General features: G+C 45.1%; 3 protein-coding genes across 4 annotated transcripts in view; 2 read left to right on the top strand and 1 right to left on the bottom strand.

Annotated features, from left to right (window-relative positions):
• Positions 1 to 3723: 3723 nt before the first annotated feature.
• LOC123412622 (WAT1-related protein At5g64700-like) lies at positions 3724 to 8420 on the top strand. 2 transcript variants are annotated; one of them, XM_045105572.1, is made up of 7 exons: positions 3724 to 3981; positions 4305 to 4367; positions 5000 to 5116; positions 5316 to 5511; positions 7487 to 7645; positions 7808 to 7959; positions 8111 to 8420. In XM_045105572.1, the coding sequence occupies exons 1-7, from the start codon at positions 3767 to 3769 to the stop codon at positions 8187 to 8189; spliced, it is 981 nt and encodes a 326-aa protein (XP_044961507.1). In that variant the 5' UTR covers positions 3724 to 3766; the 3' UTR covers positions 8190 to 8420. The 2 variants fall into 2 exon arrangements, with proteins under 2 accessions (XP_044961507.1, XP_044961506.1); XM_045105571.1 differs by having other exon boundaries at positions 5316 to 5553.
• A 507-nt stretch (positions 8421 to 8927) lies between these two features.
• The window catches only part of LOC123408150, a 76035-nt gene continuing 65285 nt past the window's right edge, over positions 8928 to 19677 (top strand). Inside the window, exons 1-7 of the mRNA XM_045101330.1 lie at positions 8928 to 9160; positions 10700 to 10762; positions 12757 to 12873; positions 13022 to 13214; positions 13902 to 14060; positions 14268 to 14419; positions 14557 to 14620. Of these exons, the coding sequence (XP_044957265.1) occupies positions 8928 to 9160; positions 10700 to 10762; positions 12757 to 12873; positions 13022 to 13214; positions 13902 to 14060; positions 14268 to 14419; positions 14557 to 14620 (981 nt within the window). The remainder of the gene's footprint in view (positions 9161 to 10699; positions 10763 to 12756; positions 12874 to 13021; positions 13215 to 13901; positions 14061 to 14267; positions 14420 to 14556; positions 14621 to 19677) is intronic.
• Positions 17134 to 19000, bottom strand: LOC123413453 (hydroquinone glucosyltransferase-like). The gene has a single exon (XM_045106392.1). It carries the CDS (start codon positions 18998 to 19000, stop codon positions 17297 to 17299), a length of 1704 nt encoding a protein of 567 aa, XP_044962327.1. The 3' UTR covers positions 17134 to 17296.

Here is a 19677-nt window from a genome sequence, read left to right as displayed (position 1 = left end):
ACTATGAGGATCCCATGTATTCACCATGTGCTAATGCTTTGTTCCGGTTCTCTATTAAAAGGAGACCTTAATTTCCCTTAGTTTCCATTAGGACCCTGCTGCCACGGGAGGGTAGGACAAAAGATGTCATGCAAGTTCTTTTCCATAAGCACGTATGACTAAATACGAAATACATGCCTACATTACATTGACGAACTGGAGATAGTTACATATCACCCTATGTTATAACTGTTACATGATGAATGCCATCTGACACAATTATCCATCACCGATCCAATGCCTACGAGCTTTTCCTATACTGGTCCTTGCTAAGTTACTTTACCGCTACTGCTGTCACACTTGCTATACAAATTACTACTGCTATTGTTACCGCCTCTACCGTTACTATCATACTACGTTGCTACTAAAACTTTGCGGCAGATACTAAGTCTTTCAGGTGTGGTTGAATTGACAACTCAACTGCTAATACTCGAGAGTATTCTTTGGCTCCCTTTGTGTCGAATCAATAAATTTGGGTTGAATACTCTACCCTCAAAAACTGTTGCGATCCCCTATACTTGTGGGTTATCAGCCATCGACGGCGGCCGACGGGATTTGTGAGGGTGGCGGTGGAATGGATGGAATTGACCCCAACCGCCCCACCTTCGAGTCCCTCTTATCCGCTCCATCAGCGGCGCCCCCATGGGCCTGGGTCGAAAGGTCTAGTGGCCCGTGGCCCATGTTCAAACGACTGGTAGAAAAAAAAACCAACGGGTTATAGACTAGTTTGTAGAAAAACCATTAGTCCGACTACTAGTACATTTTTATTGCTTGTCATGTGTTAGCTCTGCAAATTTGGGAATTCACACATTGGTTCAACTGCTACTGCTCTAATTAAGTACTTTTCATGTTTTAGACCTTGTATCTCGGTGTGATTATTTATTCTACCCAATTAAGTTGGGTATTGATATTTAGACCATATTATGTCTATAAATGATTATATATTCAATGTGTTTGCATTTTGCAATCCCTATAACATATACAAATGGTACAATAATATCGTTTTGCAATTCAAAATCATTTCGTTATTTATTTTTACAACTCAAATATTAATTCGCCATCAATTAAGTCCGAAAAAACCTATGAAGCACAAAAAATAGACTTAATTCGAATAAAATTAATGTCCAAAACTATAAGTGACTACCTCATATTTATATATGAGATCATAAGGTAATGTGGCATCTACTGCATAATGTGTAGATTATCCACAATTATTGCGAGGTCTATATTTTGTCGAGAATTGACATTATGACTATGTTCAATGTGTTTTCTCATATATTTAAATAAAATCATAACAGTAGGTACTAAGATCAACATCTACTAGCCTTGGTTAGCTTATGCTCCTTAGTGTTGTGAGATGTACTCCATAAAAATGATTATTATCTCCAAAGTGGTATCATCGATGATTTAAGGTCTACACTTAACAAAGGGCTAGTTTATGACGAACCTATTCGTTACGAACGTGTTAACTCCACAAGAGCGCCATGGTCACGGGTAGTCGCTACTCCTCCGAGCAGCTATTCAGCAGATGGAACACCTATTCAAACCTCGGGTTGCTGATTTCCTCCAGCCGAGGCATACATACAAATTTTGCCATCGCACCATTGCTAAGAGCATCTCTAACAAACCCTGTAAAAACACAAACAGTAAACTGAGATACGGATCGAAAAAAGGCATTTTAAGGGTTTATTTTAGCTACGATCGAAAAGAAACCGTAAAACTCGAATAAATAGCTTCTTCCTCCTGTCTGGCGGCCGCCGCTCCTTCTTCCAGCCTCCCGTGCCGGCACGCGGGCCGTGTCCAACCCCGCCGGCCACACCCTGTCACCTGTCGGCCATGCCCGTTCGTTCATCGGTCGCGCCCCGTCACCACGCCGGCCGCGCCCAACCTCGCCGGCCACGCCTTGTCACCCGCCGGCCATGGCTCATCGCCTGCCGGCACTATCCTGCTCTGTTGCCATCCGTGTCGATCGAGCCGTGCCCCTTTGTCGGCCGTGTCGGGAGGATTCCGACAGCCAGGCTGAGGTCATGGGAGGCCACGACGAGGTCGAGCTCGTCCAATTCAAACCGGCAGCCACCAACTGCGACGTCCAGCGGCCTTTTTCGGCATGCGGTGATGAATTCCGACGAATTTATTCCGGCAAACTCCGCAGCGACGTGTTTGCTCCGACGAGGTTTGACCGATATACGAAGGCCCCTCGGTTTGGCCTTCCAACCTTCAAATATAAGGGTTTCGGATGTGGCTTTTCCGTGCCCCTTCAAAACTTTATGGATTGGACCACTTTTACGGGTTTTTTTTAAAGACTTTCTTCAATCAAAACAGTAAAACGTAAAAAAAATTACGGGTTTGATCATTTATACGAGGTCTGCTAAAGATGGTCTGATGGGCATCTACACATCGCATGGAAACGTATCCTCAGATTTCTTACCCGATCTCTACATACATTTTTAATGAAGATTCTCTACATAGTGATACACGGGAGATCACAACGTACAGCCTAGACATGTGGACTTGCCCCCTCCTGAGGCCTGGCACGTTTTCTCAGTACTTTATACGTATATATACTAGCACCTTTTAGTAACAATAATTAATAAAGTGCTACTCTTTTTTTTATTGAAATAAAGTGCTACTTCATCCGTTCCTAAATGTAAGTCTTTGTAGAGATTTCACTAGTGGACTACGTACGAATGTATATAGACATGTTTTAAAGTATAGATTCACCCATTTTGCTTCATATGTAGACCACTAGTGAAATGTCTTAAAAGACTTATATTTAGAAACGGAGGGAGTAGATTGCATGGCAGGTTCATCCGATCAAGATGGTTGACGTAAATTGGCATCGAATCAAACTGAAACTCGATCGTTATCACAATCAGATTTTGATTATGCATGCTGGGGGTTGATCCGCTGGACTTGAGTATTTGTGCATTGTGTTAGGAAGAAGTGATTTTCCTTTTGTGAAATAGTAAGAAGTGATTTTGCTGTGTTGCTGGGGACGTTGTGAAAAGCAACAGACATACACAATGCGTCAATGTGGTGCAACCGTTTTAAAGCGACATGAATGCAGATAACTAGCTTTGAACGGAAAAGGCGTAGGTGCGAAAGAGGGTTTGGATGAGTTCGAGTAGTCGGACGCTTACATGAGAGCGGTCCGAACACCTACAACCCCCCTGCACATCGACTTGCTTCGGGTTACGAGGAAAATTATGTCTGAACCGTCAAGCGGATCGATACAAAATCGTGATGAATGATAAAAACACGTCCAGACCGCACGATCCACACGGTTTGAGGGTTCATGTTGCAATTTTCTGCAAAAACCAGCAAACGCGGACGGAGCCGTTGCAGACCTCAAGAGAAATCAAAACCGTTTGTAAACTGGGAGGACGTCACGGTCCGGTGCTGCAGACCGGCCGGCTGCTGTATGCAAATACACATGGAGCAACCCATGCATGCATGTCCTGAGGTTGTTACAACAGACACGTATACGATGCGCTTATCACGGTCCCGGATACCCACCACAGGGCAAAATTCACCCCCCCTCCCCTGACCCGAGCGAGGCAGGGGAGCATCGACGTGCACAGTGCACGAGACAACGGACGGATCCGCCGGCCCCTATGTGCGTACGTATGTATATACTTCCCTGGCTAGGATAGCAAGATAGCTAGATAGGTAGCCCTGTCCACCTCTAAGTCCATACCGGCGACCGGTGCATCGTCTGCGACGATCGATGGACATCGGCGCGGAGACGGAGAAGGAGAAGGCGGCGGCGGGGTGGGAGTGGAGGACGCCGGCGTCGATGGTGCTGGTGCAGCTGTTCATCACGGGAATGATCCTGCTGTCCAAGGTCTCCATCGGCGGCGGCATCTTCATCTTCGCGCTCCTCGCCTACCGCAGCCTCTTCGGCGCCGTCTTCATCCTCCCCTTCGCACTCATCTCCGAAAGGTGCTGCTCCTATATACGTTGTGTGCAGTGCATGCTTATCTGTGTACTCGCCGAAAGATTATCCTTAGCTTTCAAATCCTCCAACTTCGAATTGGTAGTCTAGCTAGCTCTATATTGCCGCAGAGAGAACGTTATTAATTGCTCGATTATCTTCCAACAAAGCTGTTAACATCCGAATTACAACGAGACATATCTCTGGCATGCACGACTAGAACGGACTCTAACTGCCGAAAACGTCATCGAACGGGCTTGGAACTAAATCACGACACTTATTTTGAAACGAAAGGAATAGTCGTGAATACTGTTTGTGGGCATACATGCAGGGGCAAGTGGAAGGAGATGGGTTGGCACGCCATGGGATGGATCTTTTTCAACGCCTTCATCGGGTAAGTTCATGTCCAATAACTCCAAACGCACTTACATATATTGCACATGGCTTGCTGACGTGCGAATTTTCGGCAATTATTTTCTTTAGTTATGTTGTTTGGTTACCTCTATGGTTGCTCTTATTATATTGGTACTATGTATACGTAACCTATAAAATATAACCCTGTATAGTACGGCTGAACTCGTTAATTATTTCACTTTTGCTTCGGTACAGGAAGACATACGTATACCCACCTCGTATTGCATACGTACGGCGGCTTGTAGTGTATAGTACGAGGTGGGTATACGTTCTCCTTTGTACGTTTTGGATGTGTGTGTGTGGGGTGGGGGGGGGGGGGGGGTACCGAAGCAGTGCAGGTTAAAATCTCCTAAGAAGGATCTCATTAGCAAACTTCCATTAGATGCTTGACTAGCTAGCAAATGAACTTGTGATAAGTCAAAGGCCTCCTTATTGTAATGATTAGGAATAGCGTAAGTTATTCGATCCAGGTCAACTCTACATATAGAGTGGATGAAGAGAGTTCCCGTCAGAGAAAACAACACCGCAACAAAAATAGAGATACATCACTTTCAAGCTAATACATAGCTTATTAGAGGGCCAATTGAAGTGACCACGCGTCATGGTATGCAGGTACGCAGTGCCGATGAGCTTATACTGCTATGGTCTCCGTGAGACAACGCCATCTTATGCTGTCATCTTTGTGAACCTAATTCCACTGGCCACATTCATCCTCTCTCTGGTCTTCAGGTATCAAATTCCTTCATCATTCATGTATTCATAATAAAATTTGGATTTGATTTATGAGGCCCAAAATCAACTTCTTGGCAACCCACAAAAGAATGCAAACTCGGGTGACATGGATTCAAATGTTCTAACTACTAATCAACATTCACTATATTCTATCTTATTTTCCAACACACGTGTGTGCTATGCCTGAACATATTAGGATGGAGACGTTGCGAATCTGGAGTGCAATTGGATCACTGAAGATTGCAGGCGTTCTGTTCTCTGTTGGAGGCACGATGCTCATAAGCCTTTACAAGGGCAAGGTGTTGCATCTGTGGGATCCCATCCTAAAGAACCACCCCAAGGAACAAACAGCCGAGGGTGCAGGCAATCAACTAAGAGGGACAATATTCTTGGTAGGCAGCAGCTTTGCATTTGCTTGCTGGTACCTGATCCAGGTGACTGTCCATACAGTGAAATGGTGCTCGCATCCTTCATTGCTTGTGTTAATTCCAGTACATTATTTAGTATTCGACTAGGGAGATGTACACGGTCGTCTACGAGAGTAGAACCTAAACCCAGCCCTTTCACAGCCTCAGCCATTTCAGCCGTTAGATATCTCATGTTAGGCTAGTTTCTACCGGTTAGATATGCGCTATCTATTCCAGTGTCCACCATCTGTATTTCTCCTGGCCATTTGTCCTAACGGGCTGCTACCCTGCGAGGAAAATCTGAGATGTGGTTCACTTGGCATTTTCGCAAACCCATTTATTAGTCTTAATAGCATGCGGTAATGTCGAGAGGAGAGAAAGGAGAGTATGTAAGTGAGCTATCTCTTAATAGCATGCGCCAACCCATCGGCATAGATTGACCTATGCCATCTTATGCTATCATCTTAAGACGAGCGAGAGGTGGCGTTGAAGGGTCACTGTATGCACCAACCCATCAGCATAACAAGAGTATTGTTAATGACATCATTAACAACGCCATCTTATGCTGTCATCTTTCTGAACCTAATTCAATTGTCCACCCTCGCCAACCCATTCTATACATTTTTTGAGTTGTTATTTTTTGAAATTTAGACGATGCATTAATTTCATTGAGATTGTTAATGCATCATCTAATTTTTCAAAAAATAACAACTCAAAAAATGTGCCACTAAGTTAAGTTTCGTGTTCATCGTCATCCTTGTTTTCGTTGAAGTATAATTGCATAGCCCACCTTTTTCATCGGTTTGATCTTTTGAATGAACTGACTGATGCGTGCAATTTTCTAGGGTATCAAAGCTAAGAGACCTTGAGTTCAATACACAACTAGCAAAATTTTAAAATAGAAAATTGCAGCCAACAATTGGGCGACGTTTAGGCCCGAGAAAGCCACACATGAGGGGAGTGTTAAAGTTGTAAATGCATAGCCATTTTTCCTCATGAGCTTGAGCTTTTGGATGAACTGGTTGAGACATGCATTTTTATATGGGATCTGATTCAAGAGGTTTTAATTTCAAGACCTTGCCAACACAATATTAAAAAAAATGCGTCCTATCTCCCTCCATCAGTTCGGACTTTTGGAGCAACTGACTGTTGCATGAATTCATTAGTTTTGACGAAAACTAGATCTCATATGGGCATTGTGACGATATATTTCGTATTCAAACTTGGTAGTTTGAGAGGTTAATGGCACCAACGTTACTGCCTTTCTATAATTACTTGGTAGTTTGAGAGGTTAATAGCATCAATTTTCTAGATGCGTCAACCAACGAGTATTCTCACTTTTTGTACACATGTAATCTCAAATTTACAAAAAGGTGCTATATCATGGACACCTCTAGTTAGTGTCCCTACAAGTTTGCACTGTATTTATAGTACTAATTTATAAATAAATAATACTACAAAAATGTTGATGCACTAACCACGTTGGTCAGTATTACTGCTATGTGGTGTCATGATCGTTACTTGCCACTATGTTTGGGTACTCTTACATACCTCCATAGTAGTGATGTACTTATCATGATAATGGTGTATTTACTATGCTTTTTAGTGAAAACATACCAGACCATGTATTAATAATCATGGTCATTGTTCTTGTGATATTTACCATAACAAAAGAGTGAGGATGTATTTCCCAGAAGGATGTACTTACCAAACTATTTGGTATTTTTGCCACTATGTCAACAATGTACTTACTAGATGGCATGATAACATGTTATAAATAGGATGATAAATAGTACATTACCACGTGGTAATAAATAAACGAGTGTAAGATAGTTTTCTGAAATAATATCCAAGTCCGATTAGTTTGAAGCCACAACTAGACTATTTGTTTTTTAATGTTTCGGCATTACTTCTGTTAGTAGAAACCAGAGCATAAACTAACAGTAACATGTTGTTGCAGTCAAAGGTTCACAAGGTGTATCCATACAAGTATTGGTCATCCATGGCGACATGCTTGGTTGGAGGATTCCAAACAGCGCTAGTTGGAATAATATTGAATACAGAGAAGAATGCATGGAAGCTAGGATGGAATATTGACCTTGTGACCATCTTGTATTCGGTGAGTCGGTTGATCTTGCAAAAAAAAAATCATTTAAAAGAATAGACTTCAACCTTAGATACACCAACCCCCCCCCCCCCCCCCCCCCCTCCAAAAAAAAACCTGAGATACATTTGAAGCTAAGAACCTCATTTTTTTTTTAAATTGGTTCATTTGGTGTAGGGGGCACTTGCAACAGCAGGGAAATACTGCCTGAACTCATGGGCCGTTGCCAAGCGAGGCCCAACATATCCTCCCATGTTCAACCCACTATCTGTGGTATTCACAATTTTGCTGGACTCCATCTTCATAGGCGATGAAATTACAGTTGGAAGGTACGTCCATTTTGCTTCTTCTTCCAAACTTTCTGATTCTGGTAAAATGATATTCTCTATAACTTTCCCCGCAAACAAAGAACGATATTCTCTATAACTTGTATTGTTAAACAGAAAATGAATGGAATTGTTCTTCTTTATTCTATTGCAGCCTGCTCGGTACAACAATGGTGCTTGTCGGGCTTTACACCTTCCTATGGGCAAAATCGAAAGAAGTACCCGAGAAATAGATCTCATCGGTGGATGCATGGCAGAGTTCTTCTAGCTGTAGAAACTACAAATTTCGTACATGTATACGTGAAGATCATAATACATCAGGCGGAAGATTACAAAAGTTTTTTAGACCCCAACGGTCGGTCCCAATATAACTAGGATAACATAGCAAAAAGGAAGAACCAACATCCATGTGCCACAAAGAGATGAAGAAACACTTATTTCACAACGCATTCTTAATCCATCTCTCCCCAGCTAGCCCATTTGCCAAATTGCGCGCCTTGCACGCGCACCAGCGCATGCGTGCGCGCGTCTGATCGTCTGGGTGGTATCGAACATATATAACTCGTTTATAACACTTGTGTACGTACGCGTCTCGGTCCGGCGCAGGTCGACCTGCCGGGTGTGTGCATGACCCATGCATTCTGCGTGTCGAGCCTGAGGCTGTCACAGCTGATCGGCTCGTACGATGCGTTTATCAGGGGAACACAACTCGGCATCCACATGCAGGGCCAAATTCTATCACCTCCCTACTGACGTCAGGGGAGCACAATTAGGTAGCGGAGCATCGAGTTGCACGAGCCCGTTCCTATATACATCTGCTTGCTCAGTCTCAAGCTTCAGCTTCATTCCAAGTGCATGCCCCTAGCCTCTGAATAGCTATCTGCTAGCTTGCTAGTAGGATATACAGCCTGCCTCGATCGAGCCGGCACTCAATCGGCTGCAAGCCTGCAACGATCGATCGCCGGTGACTCATGGACATCAAGGCTGACATCAAGGTGGACCCGAAGATGGCGGAGAACAAGAAGACGGCAGGGTGGGAGTGGAAGGCCCCAGCGTCCATGGTGCTAGTGCAGCTGTTCATCACGGGGATGATCCTGCTATCCAAGGTGTCCATCGGCGACGGCATGTTCATCTTCGCCCTCCTCGCCTACCGCAGCCTCTTCGGCGCCGCCTTCATCCTCCCCTTGGCTCTCATCTTTGAGAAGTACGTGTGTGTTTTTATCTATTCACTCTCAATTAACCTTACCTTTCAAATCTTCCAACTTTAGAAACTGTCACTTGGGCTCTTCGCCCCTAAACCCTATCTGCCACCCAAGGTACGCTCATCGACATCGTTTTTTGTGCCCTCCATCTTCCCCGTCTGTCGCACACCAAGAGAAGTAGGGACATGCCCGGCCCGTTCGTTTTTCTTCATTCTACTAGGTCCTTATTTCGCTTATGTTGAGGTTCAACGATGCCATCGCCCACATGGTGAAAGTGATGCCGCATTCGGATAAAGTTTATGCAACCTCTTCGTGAGTAGCTCAGTGGCGAAGGGTCACTGCTAATTTTTTTGGAAAAAAATCTTCACAATATACACCAAGTGTACAGTGTTTTTAGATCATTTCTTTCAAAAGTTGGGGGGGGGGGGTAAGGAGTAGGGCGTTTTGGTGACCGGGGTCCATGGAGCCCTTTATTTTTGAATAATTCAAAATTCAAACTTTTTGACTTCAAAAAATTATAAAAACATATATGCAACTATACAAGGATGAAATGTATATGTGTGTAAAAAATCAGGATGAAATGCCTTTAAATGTGACATGTATAAAAAAACAAATTTCTAGACTTTAAGGATGAATAGTATCATGTGTTACAAAGACTCATATTTGTCTTTTTGCATAGCCCTTATTTCAACATATTTCGTCCTAAAAATTTATATGCATGTGTGTTTTGCCTCCATGTATATTTGCATGTTTTCAGATTTTTTTAAATTGTAAAAATATGAATTTTGATAAATTTTGGCTTTTTCAAAAACCAACCTTCAGAGAGGCCAAGCTCCAAAAGGCATTTTTGGTGGGGTAAGCTCATAGAAAAGCCACTAGCGTAGCTCAAAGTCCGTTCAGACCTCGACGAAGAGCAATGTGAGAGTACGTGTTGTCAATGTTTGTTGGTTCTCTTTGTATTTTGGCGGTTGGGGTGTCAATCCAGAGAATCAGTTAACTAGCTAGCTCTAGGCGGTGTGACGACTTCGCCCTTTCCTTTTGATTTGCTCTACAACATGGTTCGGTTTCTCCAAGCATTTGAACTGATGGTGAGTGGTTACTACTTCCTCCATTTCTAGATATAATTTTTTTAAAGATTTTATGAAAGGGCTACATACAAAGCAAAATGAATGAATCTATTCTTTAAAATATGTCTATATACATCCGTATGTAGTTTTCTAGTGAAACTTTCAAAAAATTATACTTAAAAAACGGAGGGAGTATATCTCTTTTATAGCGGCAAATGGTTACTATGGTCTTCAGTAACTGATATATATGGCGAGGCAGTTGGTAAGTGTCTATTTTCCTTAATGTCTGTTCAGTGCAATTTTCATAATCTGGTTGGCGACGTATAACGTGGGGAAGTAGATTGCAAGTATGGTTTTCAATTTAAATCTATTTTTACTGTTTGTTATGTGTCCTTACTCTTTAGGTGACCCTTTTTCTCGTAGAAAAAAATCATGGATTTTAATCAGGTAACCTGTGCATTTCCCTGTGCGCAGGGGCAAGTGGAGGGAGATGGGTTGGCACGCCACGGGATGGATCTTCCTCAACGCCTTCATCGGGTACGCAGTCACTAACATAAAATGCACCTGCATTGCATGCATGCTGTCGACGTACTGTACGCGCAAATCACTGCCACGAACTGTTCTTCATTTTGTTGTTTTGGTAGCTCGACCTGTGCATGCATCGACGATCAGGGGCGGACGTAGCAAGACCCACACCGCTGGTGTCGTCACTCGTCGAGACCCGGTCTATCAACGCGGGATCCCGATGGTAGCTAACGCAGGCCATTAGTTTAGAGTGTGATACCGCCTATGTCCTTGTCTAGGCCACGTCCAAAACTCCAAACGAGCCACTACGTCCCAGCTTCAGGTTCAGTGATATACTTAACCTCAGTGGCAGACAAACGTGGATCTCAGTGAAGCCAGCACATCGCCCTAGTCATGCAGCTGGCCGATATCTCGATTGATGTCCTTTTATATGCACATATATATACTAACTTATCCTACATTCTCAACTAATTAAAAGTTTGTTAGCTCCTCCACGACATATGCAGTTAATTAAGCCAATATTTGAGACGACACTTGTCTTGGGGACTTCACTAGCTTGTAGCCACAAGGGAAGCACAAACTTATTGTTTCTATCCGCAAGCTATACGCTTGGGCCTTTCAACTACGATATACTTCCTCTGTACATAAATATTTGTAGTTGAGGGTACTTATATTAGTGTTCCCAACAACATGTATTTAGATACAGAGGGAGTAGTGCAATTGTAACTCATAGACTATACTGCATAACGATGTTGTTAAAAGTGTGTTATCTCCACCACGGCATGGAGTTACTAGACTATTAATTTGAGCACAGTTGTGTTGGGGACTCCACTTCTGACATAAGTGAAGCGCAAACCTATTATTTCATTCCGCAGGTTAATTATAAGCTTCGGCTTTCAACTGCAGTAGTACTATATAAAACTCTGATACATCGTCAAGTTTGTTTTTTTCTTATTGGTACCGACAATGTAACTTTTGTAAATTATCGGTAATTTTATAGGTCGAACGTTCCCCATGCGTCGCGCTTGTAGTGAAATCCTAAATTATAATGATGTTGTTATCTATCAAGTCAGCATAGCAACCGGAGACGTGGGCTCCAATGTGTGTGTTCCCTAATTTTATACTTCCTCTCAAACTCTCAAAGCCATGCAGGTTAAAAAAACTCCTAAAGTGTATCTCTTGAGCAAACTTCCGTTAGATGCTTGACCAGAAAATGAGCCATATTATAGTTATTACTCCCTCTGTATCTAAATACTTGTAGTTAGGGATAACTAGACTAGTTCTTCTCAACTACAAGTATTTACGTACAGAAGGAGTAGTAACGTGATACATTTGTCCCTAGCTAGGTCCACCTTTAAAGTCATGCATGTCAAAACAATCTCCTAAGAGTATCTCATGAGCGAACTTCTGTTAGATGCTTGACTAGAAAATGAACTCGTGATAAGTAAAAGCCGCCATATCGTAGTGATTATTAATGGGGTACAATTGTTCTCTAGCTAGGTCAACTCCAAAGCCATGTATGTTAAAAATCTCCTAAAGAGTATCTCATGAGTAAACTTTGGTTAGATGCTTGACCAGCAAATGATCTGGTGATAAGTCAAAGCTCACATATTATAGTGATTAGTAACGGGGTACAATTGGTCTCTAGCAAGGTCTACTCTTAAAGCCATGCATGTTAAAAATCTCCTAAAGAGTATCTCATGAGTGAACTTCAGTTAGATGCTTGACCAGAATATGAACTAAGTCAAAGCCGCAATATTATACTAGTGATTAGTAACAGGGTACAATTGTTCTGTAGGTCAACTGTATGTATACATAGTGCTTCGCTGCAAAAAGCTTCGATTAGAGAGAAAACTAAGTACCCCCACAAAGGAAAATTGAGACAAAAGTAGTCACTTTTTTTTTGCGGAGAAAAGTAGTCACTTTCAATGTAATGCATACCTGATTAGAGGGTGAATTTCATGAAAAAATATTGGATCAGATAAATTACACGTCATTGTTTGTAGGTACGCGGTACCAATGAGCCTATACTACTATGGTCTCCGTGATACAACACCAGCTTATGCCGTCATCTTTCTGAACATAATTCCGCTGGTCACATTCATTCTCTCGCTCGTCTTCAGGTACCAAATTTCTTTCATTATTCATGTATTCATTCACAATAAACTTCGGTTTTGATTTTCCGGACCCAAAATCAACTTCTTGATATACAACAACCATTATTCTATCTTATTTTCCAAAACACGTATGTGATATGCCTGAACAAATTAGAATGGAGACATTGCAAATCTTGAGCGCAGCTGGATCATTGAAGATCGTAGGTGTTGTGCTCTCAGTTGGAGGTACAATGCTCATCAGCCTTTACAAGGGCAAGACACTGCATCTTTGGAAACCTGTTCTGCACCACATGGGGCAAAACAAGACGGAGTTTGCAGGCAATCATCTAAGAGGGACAATATTCTTGGTAGGCAGCAGCATCACACTTGCTTGCTGGTACCTAATTCAGGTGACTGACTATGCTATGACTTGTTGCTGCCATCCCTCTTCTCTTTTGTTAAGTCTGTTAAATTATTTAGAATTGGACTAAGGAGACGACTCCTAGAGGAGAGGAAAGATATCATGGGAGAGAACTACTTGCATGCATGCATTAAGAGTCTAAAATGATGCCATCATCATGATTGTTAGTAAATTTAATATTCACATTATTTTATCTCCCTAAACGTGCCAAAAAGATGAGATATGTATTCATTGTCAGCTTTAATTTTGTTTCGAGAAGAGCTTCGAAACTAGATCATACATTGGTATGTTCTGGCGATACATTTTCCCCTAGTTACCATCCATTAATTATGAGAAGTTACGGTAACCTTTTAAGTGCACTCAGCCTGAACTTTGGTTCTAGGTGAGTTCATAATTGACCAAGCTTTTAATTGGTTGATGTAATGATTGTGCGCCTAGTAAATCCATAAAAAAACATGTATATAACTAGCAATGCTTTTATTTGCATGTCGTGAATGAGTCGAAGACGATCTTGTTGCATGCTAGGAGAACTTCTAAACGAGATTGGGATGATTAGAGCGCTCATTTTCAATCTTCATGTATTGTTTTTGTTAGTTGAAATCATAGCTTGAATAACTTTATTGTGATCATGCAGTCAAAGGTTATGAAGGTGTATCCATACAAATACTGGTCGTCTATGGTGACATGCTTGGTTGGAGGATTTCAAACAGCACTCGTTGGAATAATATTGAGCAGGGACAAGAGCGCATGGAAGCTAGGATGGGATCTGAACCTTCTGACGATCTTCTACTCTGTAAGTCAGTCGGTCTAGCAAACATCCATTAAACCATATTACAATCTGAGGCTCTTTTTTTTGCGAATCAATCTGAGACATATTTGAAGCTAAGAAGCTCAAAATTTCTTTGAAACTGGTCTGTGAAAATTAACAAAATCACTGGTAACTGAAAACCTATATGGAAAATTATTCACTAGGAAATCAACATGAAATTATTTGATGTAGGGGGCACTTGCAACGGCGGGGAAATATAGCCTGAACTCATGGGTCGTTGCAAAGCGAGGCCCAGCATATCCTCCAATGTTCAGCCCATTATCAGTGGTATTCACTGTGTTGTTGGACTCCATTTTTATAGGCGACGAGATTACCACAGGAAGGTTTGTCCCTTTCGCTTCTTCTCCTCTTCTCCATTTCCATCTTTCTGATTCCAGTAGAAGGTTTTACTTCTTTATAATTATTATATATAGTTGGGAAAAAAGTGAGTTGAATTGTTCCTTTTTTTCTACATGTGCAGCTTGTTCGGCACAACAGTGGTGATTGCTGGGCTCTACATTTTCCTATCAGCAAAATCAAAAGAAGTGCGGAACATGTAGATCTCATCAGAAGCAAGCAAAGTTCTTGTTGTAACCGCAGAAGCTATATACTTGTATACAAGAATATTATGATTTTATTTATTACCTCCTTCGTCCGAAATTATTTGTCGCACAAATGAATAAAAATGGATATATTTAAAACTAAAATATATCTACATACAATCATTCCTATGACAAGTATTTCCGGATGAAGGGAGTGTGGAAGAGAGAGGATGACGTGTATTTTCCGTTCAACCCCAGCGTCCGGTTCCACTATCACTAGGACAACCAACTTCTATGTACCCCTCTCGCGTTTGGACCGGCCACCGGCGGTCCGGTCCAGACTGGACTGAGCAGCGTCGCGGTCCTGTTTTCAGGGACTGGACCGGCAAAGGCCGAGATCGGACCGGACCAAGAGGATCATCAGGACCGGCCAAGACAAGGACAAAGCGCTCTCTGGAGCTCCGACGATGGCTGCTCATCCGGGATACATACTAGAGGAAACACATTTCATCGGAAAGATGTCTGGGGCTTCAAAAGAACCAGAGGGAGCTAAAGGAACCAAGAAGATCACCATAGGTTGCTCAACGGTGACGAATCTGGCACGACGGCCGACGGACGGAGATGAAAGGGAAGATGCCCGATGCGACAATGTAGGACCGTCCACGTCGATTTCTTTGGCGTACACGATAGATCCAAGTGGGGCACATCTAATGGACATGGTTTCCGGGGTCAGAGAGTCCATTGGCCGCACGGACGAACGGCCACCGTGGCGACGGACATACATGATGGCAGTTTCTTCCGCCCCCGCAACGTCTTGGTCGCCACGCTCTCGCCATGGGCCTGCCATGGCCTCGCCACGCTACGGGCCTGCCTCAGCCACGCTCATGCTACGGCCCCGCCATGCTCCCACCATGCCAGTTGAGTTTTTCGGTCCGATCGGTCGGTCCGAGCTTTAACCAGACCGGACCAAGATTTTTTTGGTCATGTTTCTAGGGACCGGACCGGATGTTTTTTTTGCTGTGTCGGGACCGAGCCAGCTCGGACCGAGAGGGCCAAGAGCTGGTCCGAAAGATCGCTCATGTCGTCCACCCTGACTCCCAAGCACTTCAAAATTCAGAAAAGAAATTATATCTTTCCCTTTTCTTTGAATTTGCTAGTCCATTCCCCTTTCTTTCCATCTTTTAACAATCTGTAGAAAACTGCACCGGTTGGACATCTTATTAGCTTCATAGCTTGTATGTATAATCATCTAAAAACAAAGTTGGTACTCCAATTGAACTGGTCTCCGTCTCCGGGTCGCACGCACGTGGCTCCAGGGCCACCACGCCTCCAACAAAAAAAACCTAACCAGCAGGCTTCCCTGGCCGTGGCCGGTGGCAGTGGTCGCGGCACCATGGCCTTTGAAGGCGGCGAGGACAAGGACGGCACACCTATGTTCTTCTTCTTTGCGCGAGAGGACGAGCTGATGGGTCGCGCATAGTTTGACGCGGCGCCCGATCTGGCGAGGCGGCGGACTTTTGCGGTGGTGGAGTGGCGGATCGGGGCGGTCGCGTGGCTGGTGATGGTCTAGGTCCGGCTGGGCCACGGCTGCGGCGCCCCGTGCGATCGTCTCGTGCTCGTCTTCGCCGGAGCGTGGCTCATCGCGGCGCTTGCAGGTGTGGCGGCCAGGGTCACCTTCGTTCTATCGGCCTCTTTCGGTGGGATGGGCGGCCGGTGATGGCCGACAGTGTGACAGCCCGAGACCGACGTTTCAGAAGATTCCCCTTTTATTCCGTTCTCGACGTGTGATTAGATTGTCAGTCGCATTCATCATCGCATCATGTGCATCATCTGCATTGCATCGGCACTCCGTTGCCGCCAGTTTTCAAAACTTTCATCCGTTATTAGTTGCCGGTTCTCTCCCTTCTCATCGTTGACCGTGTTGAGCCCGACCACACTCTCACGCGCCCGCGGCATCTTCAAAACCTTGTTTTTAAAAGTGTGTATAAAACTTTCTCTGATTGGGTTGAAACTTTCTGTGCGGTCTTATTTAGTTATAGGTAGGCCGCCTGCCAATTTTCCTCGCAATCGGAGTCCGTCTGATGCCCGAACGATCGACCGTAGCGGCACCGTCTTCGGTTATTCATAGGACGTTTTTCGGTGTTTTAAAATCACGTTACCGGTGCTCATTTTCCCTCTCATCTCCGGCTAGCCACTCTACACAGCCCACCTAGCCATTCCCGCGTCCATTGCCATCCGATCGCGATCACGTGGTCGAAAACGAAGCCGGATTCGGTTAACCCTAGCCCCATTTGCTATAAATAGACAGCTCCCCTAATCCCTCCCTCGTTTCCGTGCCCCTCAAACCCTAGCCGCCACCTCCCACCTCTCTCTCCCCTCAACCCAGCAGACCAGGGCCTGCCCGAGCCCATCGCTGACGAAGGGTACAAGGTTTGCTAGATTGGCGGTGGGCAGGGCCAATGTGGCGCGTCTCGATCCCTCGGTGCGGCTTATAGAACATGAAAATCAGTCGGGTGATTTGAAGAGTTTTCCTTTATTAATTTCTCGATTATTTCAACACAATAAAGATGATGGTCTCACGTCTGCGAACAGATTACAACAGTACCAAATAATCCACGCAGTTTCAAATTATAGCAACACACCTCTTATTACAACAAACGGCAAATCGGCACATATAAATCAAGTGAGAGCGGGAGCAGGTTTCACGGCGCTGAGCTCGGTGATGAGGCCAACGAGCCGCTCCAACTCGGACGACGACGAGCCCCCCTCGGCGACGTCCAGCCTGAGCTGCCGTGCCATGGACTGGGCCGACGCCCTGATCTCAGGGGACTCCATGGCCTCCCTCACCATCTTCTCCACCACGGCCCTGTCACACACGTCCTTCATGTCCAGCCCCGTCTTCCACACGGCCCCCACGAAGCGGCTGTTGGTCTGCTGGTCGGCGAAGAAGGGCCAGCAGACCGCCGGCACGCCCTCCACGGCGGCCTCCAGCGTCGAGTTCCACCCGCCGTGCGTCAGGAAGCACCCCACCGCGCGGTGCCGCAGCACGTGGTGCGCGTCCCGCTGCAGCGCCCACTCCACCACCAACGCCCTGTCGATGCCGGCTCCCGCCACCGCCTCCACCGCTTCCCGGAGGGACACAGCGGCAGTCATTTGGTGGAGCATGTCCCGCCGGAACACGCACAGGAAGGCGTACCCGGCGGCGACGAGGCCGTGGAGGAACTCGGCCAGCTGCTCGCTCGAGATAATCGTGAGGCTCCCTAGGTTCACGTACACCACGGACCGGTCCTCGTGGCCGTCCAGCCACGCCGTCAAGCTCATGTCGTCCCCGCTCACGTGCTCTGTTTCTGTTTCTGCTGCGGCTTGTCGGGCTCTGGCCCGCCTGGCGTGGAGGGGGCCGACGGCAAAGACGTCGCGCATGTGCGGTGCGATGCCAGAGAGCGTGAGCCCCTCCATGGACGCGGAGGTGTTGAGTATCAGCGCCCGTGACTCGCCGCAGCGAGCGGCGGTGTCGGCGATTGTCTGCAGCACGGGGACGGGGTCTCGGCCTGAGTCGACCTCTTCTTCTTCGCCGTTTCCTCGTTGCAGTGGCACCGGCACCACACGCGGAAGGTCCTTGGGTTTACAAATCTTCGACCATTTTACCATGTGGTACTTCTGCTTGTCACCTTTCCCAGCCCAGAAAAACCGGGAATGGTACTTGGCAATGTTGTGATGCAGGGATTCATTCAGGCTATAGAATCCCATTAAATACATCAATAAACTCGTCACGGGCGAGTTGATCAGAACCATCCTAGCCGCTTTGGACAACCAACGCCCTTGCCATGAGTCCACCCGGTGTTGGAATTTGTCCACCGCTAGTCTCAAATCCTTCTCCAGGATCCGGGAATCATTAATGGGCATGCCGAGGTAGGTTGTTGAGAAGGTTCGAAGACGGCAATTGAGTCGGTTCGCTATACTAAGCTTCTCCTCGTATGTGTAGCCTAATACCATAACTTCACTCTTGGAGAAGTTAATCGTTAGGGCAAACATCTCCTGAAAGCAAAGGAGCAGGAATTTCAAGTGGGCGATGTCACTAGCCGGCCCCTGGACCATCAGGATTGTGTCATCGGCATATTGAAGGTGTGTGATTCCACCCGCACCAAGGAGATGGTGGCAAAGCCCCGATATATGCCCGACGGCCTTGGCATTGTCTAAGATGGCGGCCAGGGCATCAACCACAAGTTTGAAGAGGAAGGGGGAAACCGGGTCCCCTTGCCGAACACCCTGGGCCGTGGGGAAGTATGGGCCAACCTCTCCATTGATGTTAATGGTCGTCCTCCCACTCATCACCATCTGCATCACCCTCGCTATCCAGTGTGAATCAAAGCCCTTCCTGACCATCACTTCCTGCAAGAAGGTCCAGTGCACTGTGGCAGGAGAACCTAAAAGCCTTATGGATGCACTTGGTGATGACAGATGGAAAACAACCATGAATGACGAATTTATGGCCTTGTAGAAAAATAAGACTTGGCATTCAGTCCCTCCTCAACAAGGCGGAAATTTGATAGATTGCAAGTCGGTGTACCGAATCAAAGAAAGTCCGATGGCACTATACATCGCTACAAGGCCAGACTTGTGTCAAAAGGTTTTAAGCAAAGGTATGGGTTGGACAATGAGGATACATTTAGCCCTGTAGTTAAAGTTGCCACCATTCACCTTGTATTATAAATTATTGTTTCTAGAGAATATTAATGGTGTTTGACACAGGTAGATGTGCATAATGCATTTCTTCATGGTATTCTGGAAGAAGATGTTTACATGAAACAACCTTCTGGGTTTGAGGACAAAAACAAGCCTTTTCTGTTGGGGAACGTTGCATGGGAAACAAAAAAATTCCTACGCAAACGAAGACCTATCATGGTGATGTTCATCTACGAGAGGAGATTAGATCCACATACCCTTGTAGATCGCTAAGAGGGAAGTGTTAAGAAACGCGGTTGATGTAGTGGTACAGTTTCATGATTCAAATCACCGTCGTCCCACGATTCGTCCCACGATCCGTTCCGATCTAGCGCCGA

The sequence above is a fragment of the Hordeum vulgare genome, chromosome 7H, assembly GCF_904849725.1.
Source record: "Hordeum vulgare subsp. vulgare chromosome 7H, MorexV3_pseudomolecules_assembly, whole genome shotgun sequence".
In the NCBI taxonomy this organism is placed as follows: domain Eukaryota; kingdom Viridiplantae; phylum Streptophyta; class Magnoliopsida; order Poales; family Poaceae; genus Hordeum; species Hordeum vulgare.
Note: the sequence above shows the minus strand (reverse complement) of the source record. Positions and strands in the feature narration are given on the sequence as shown.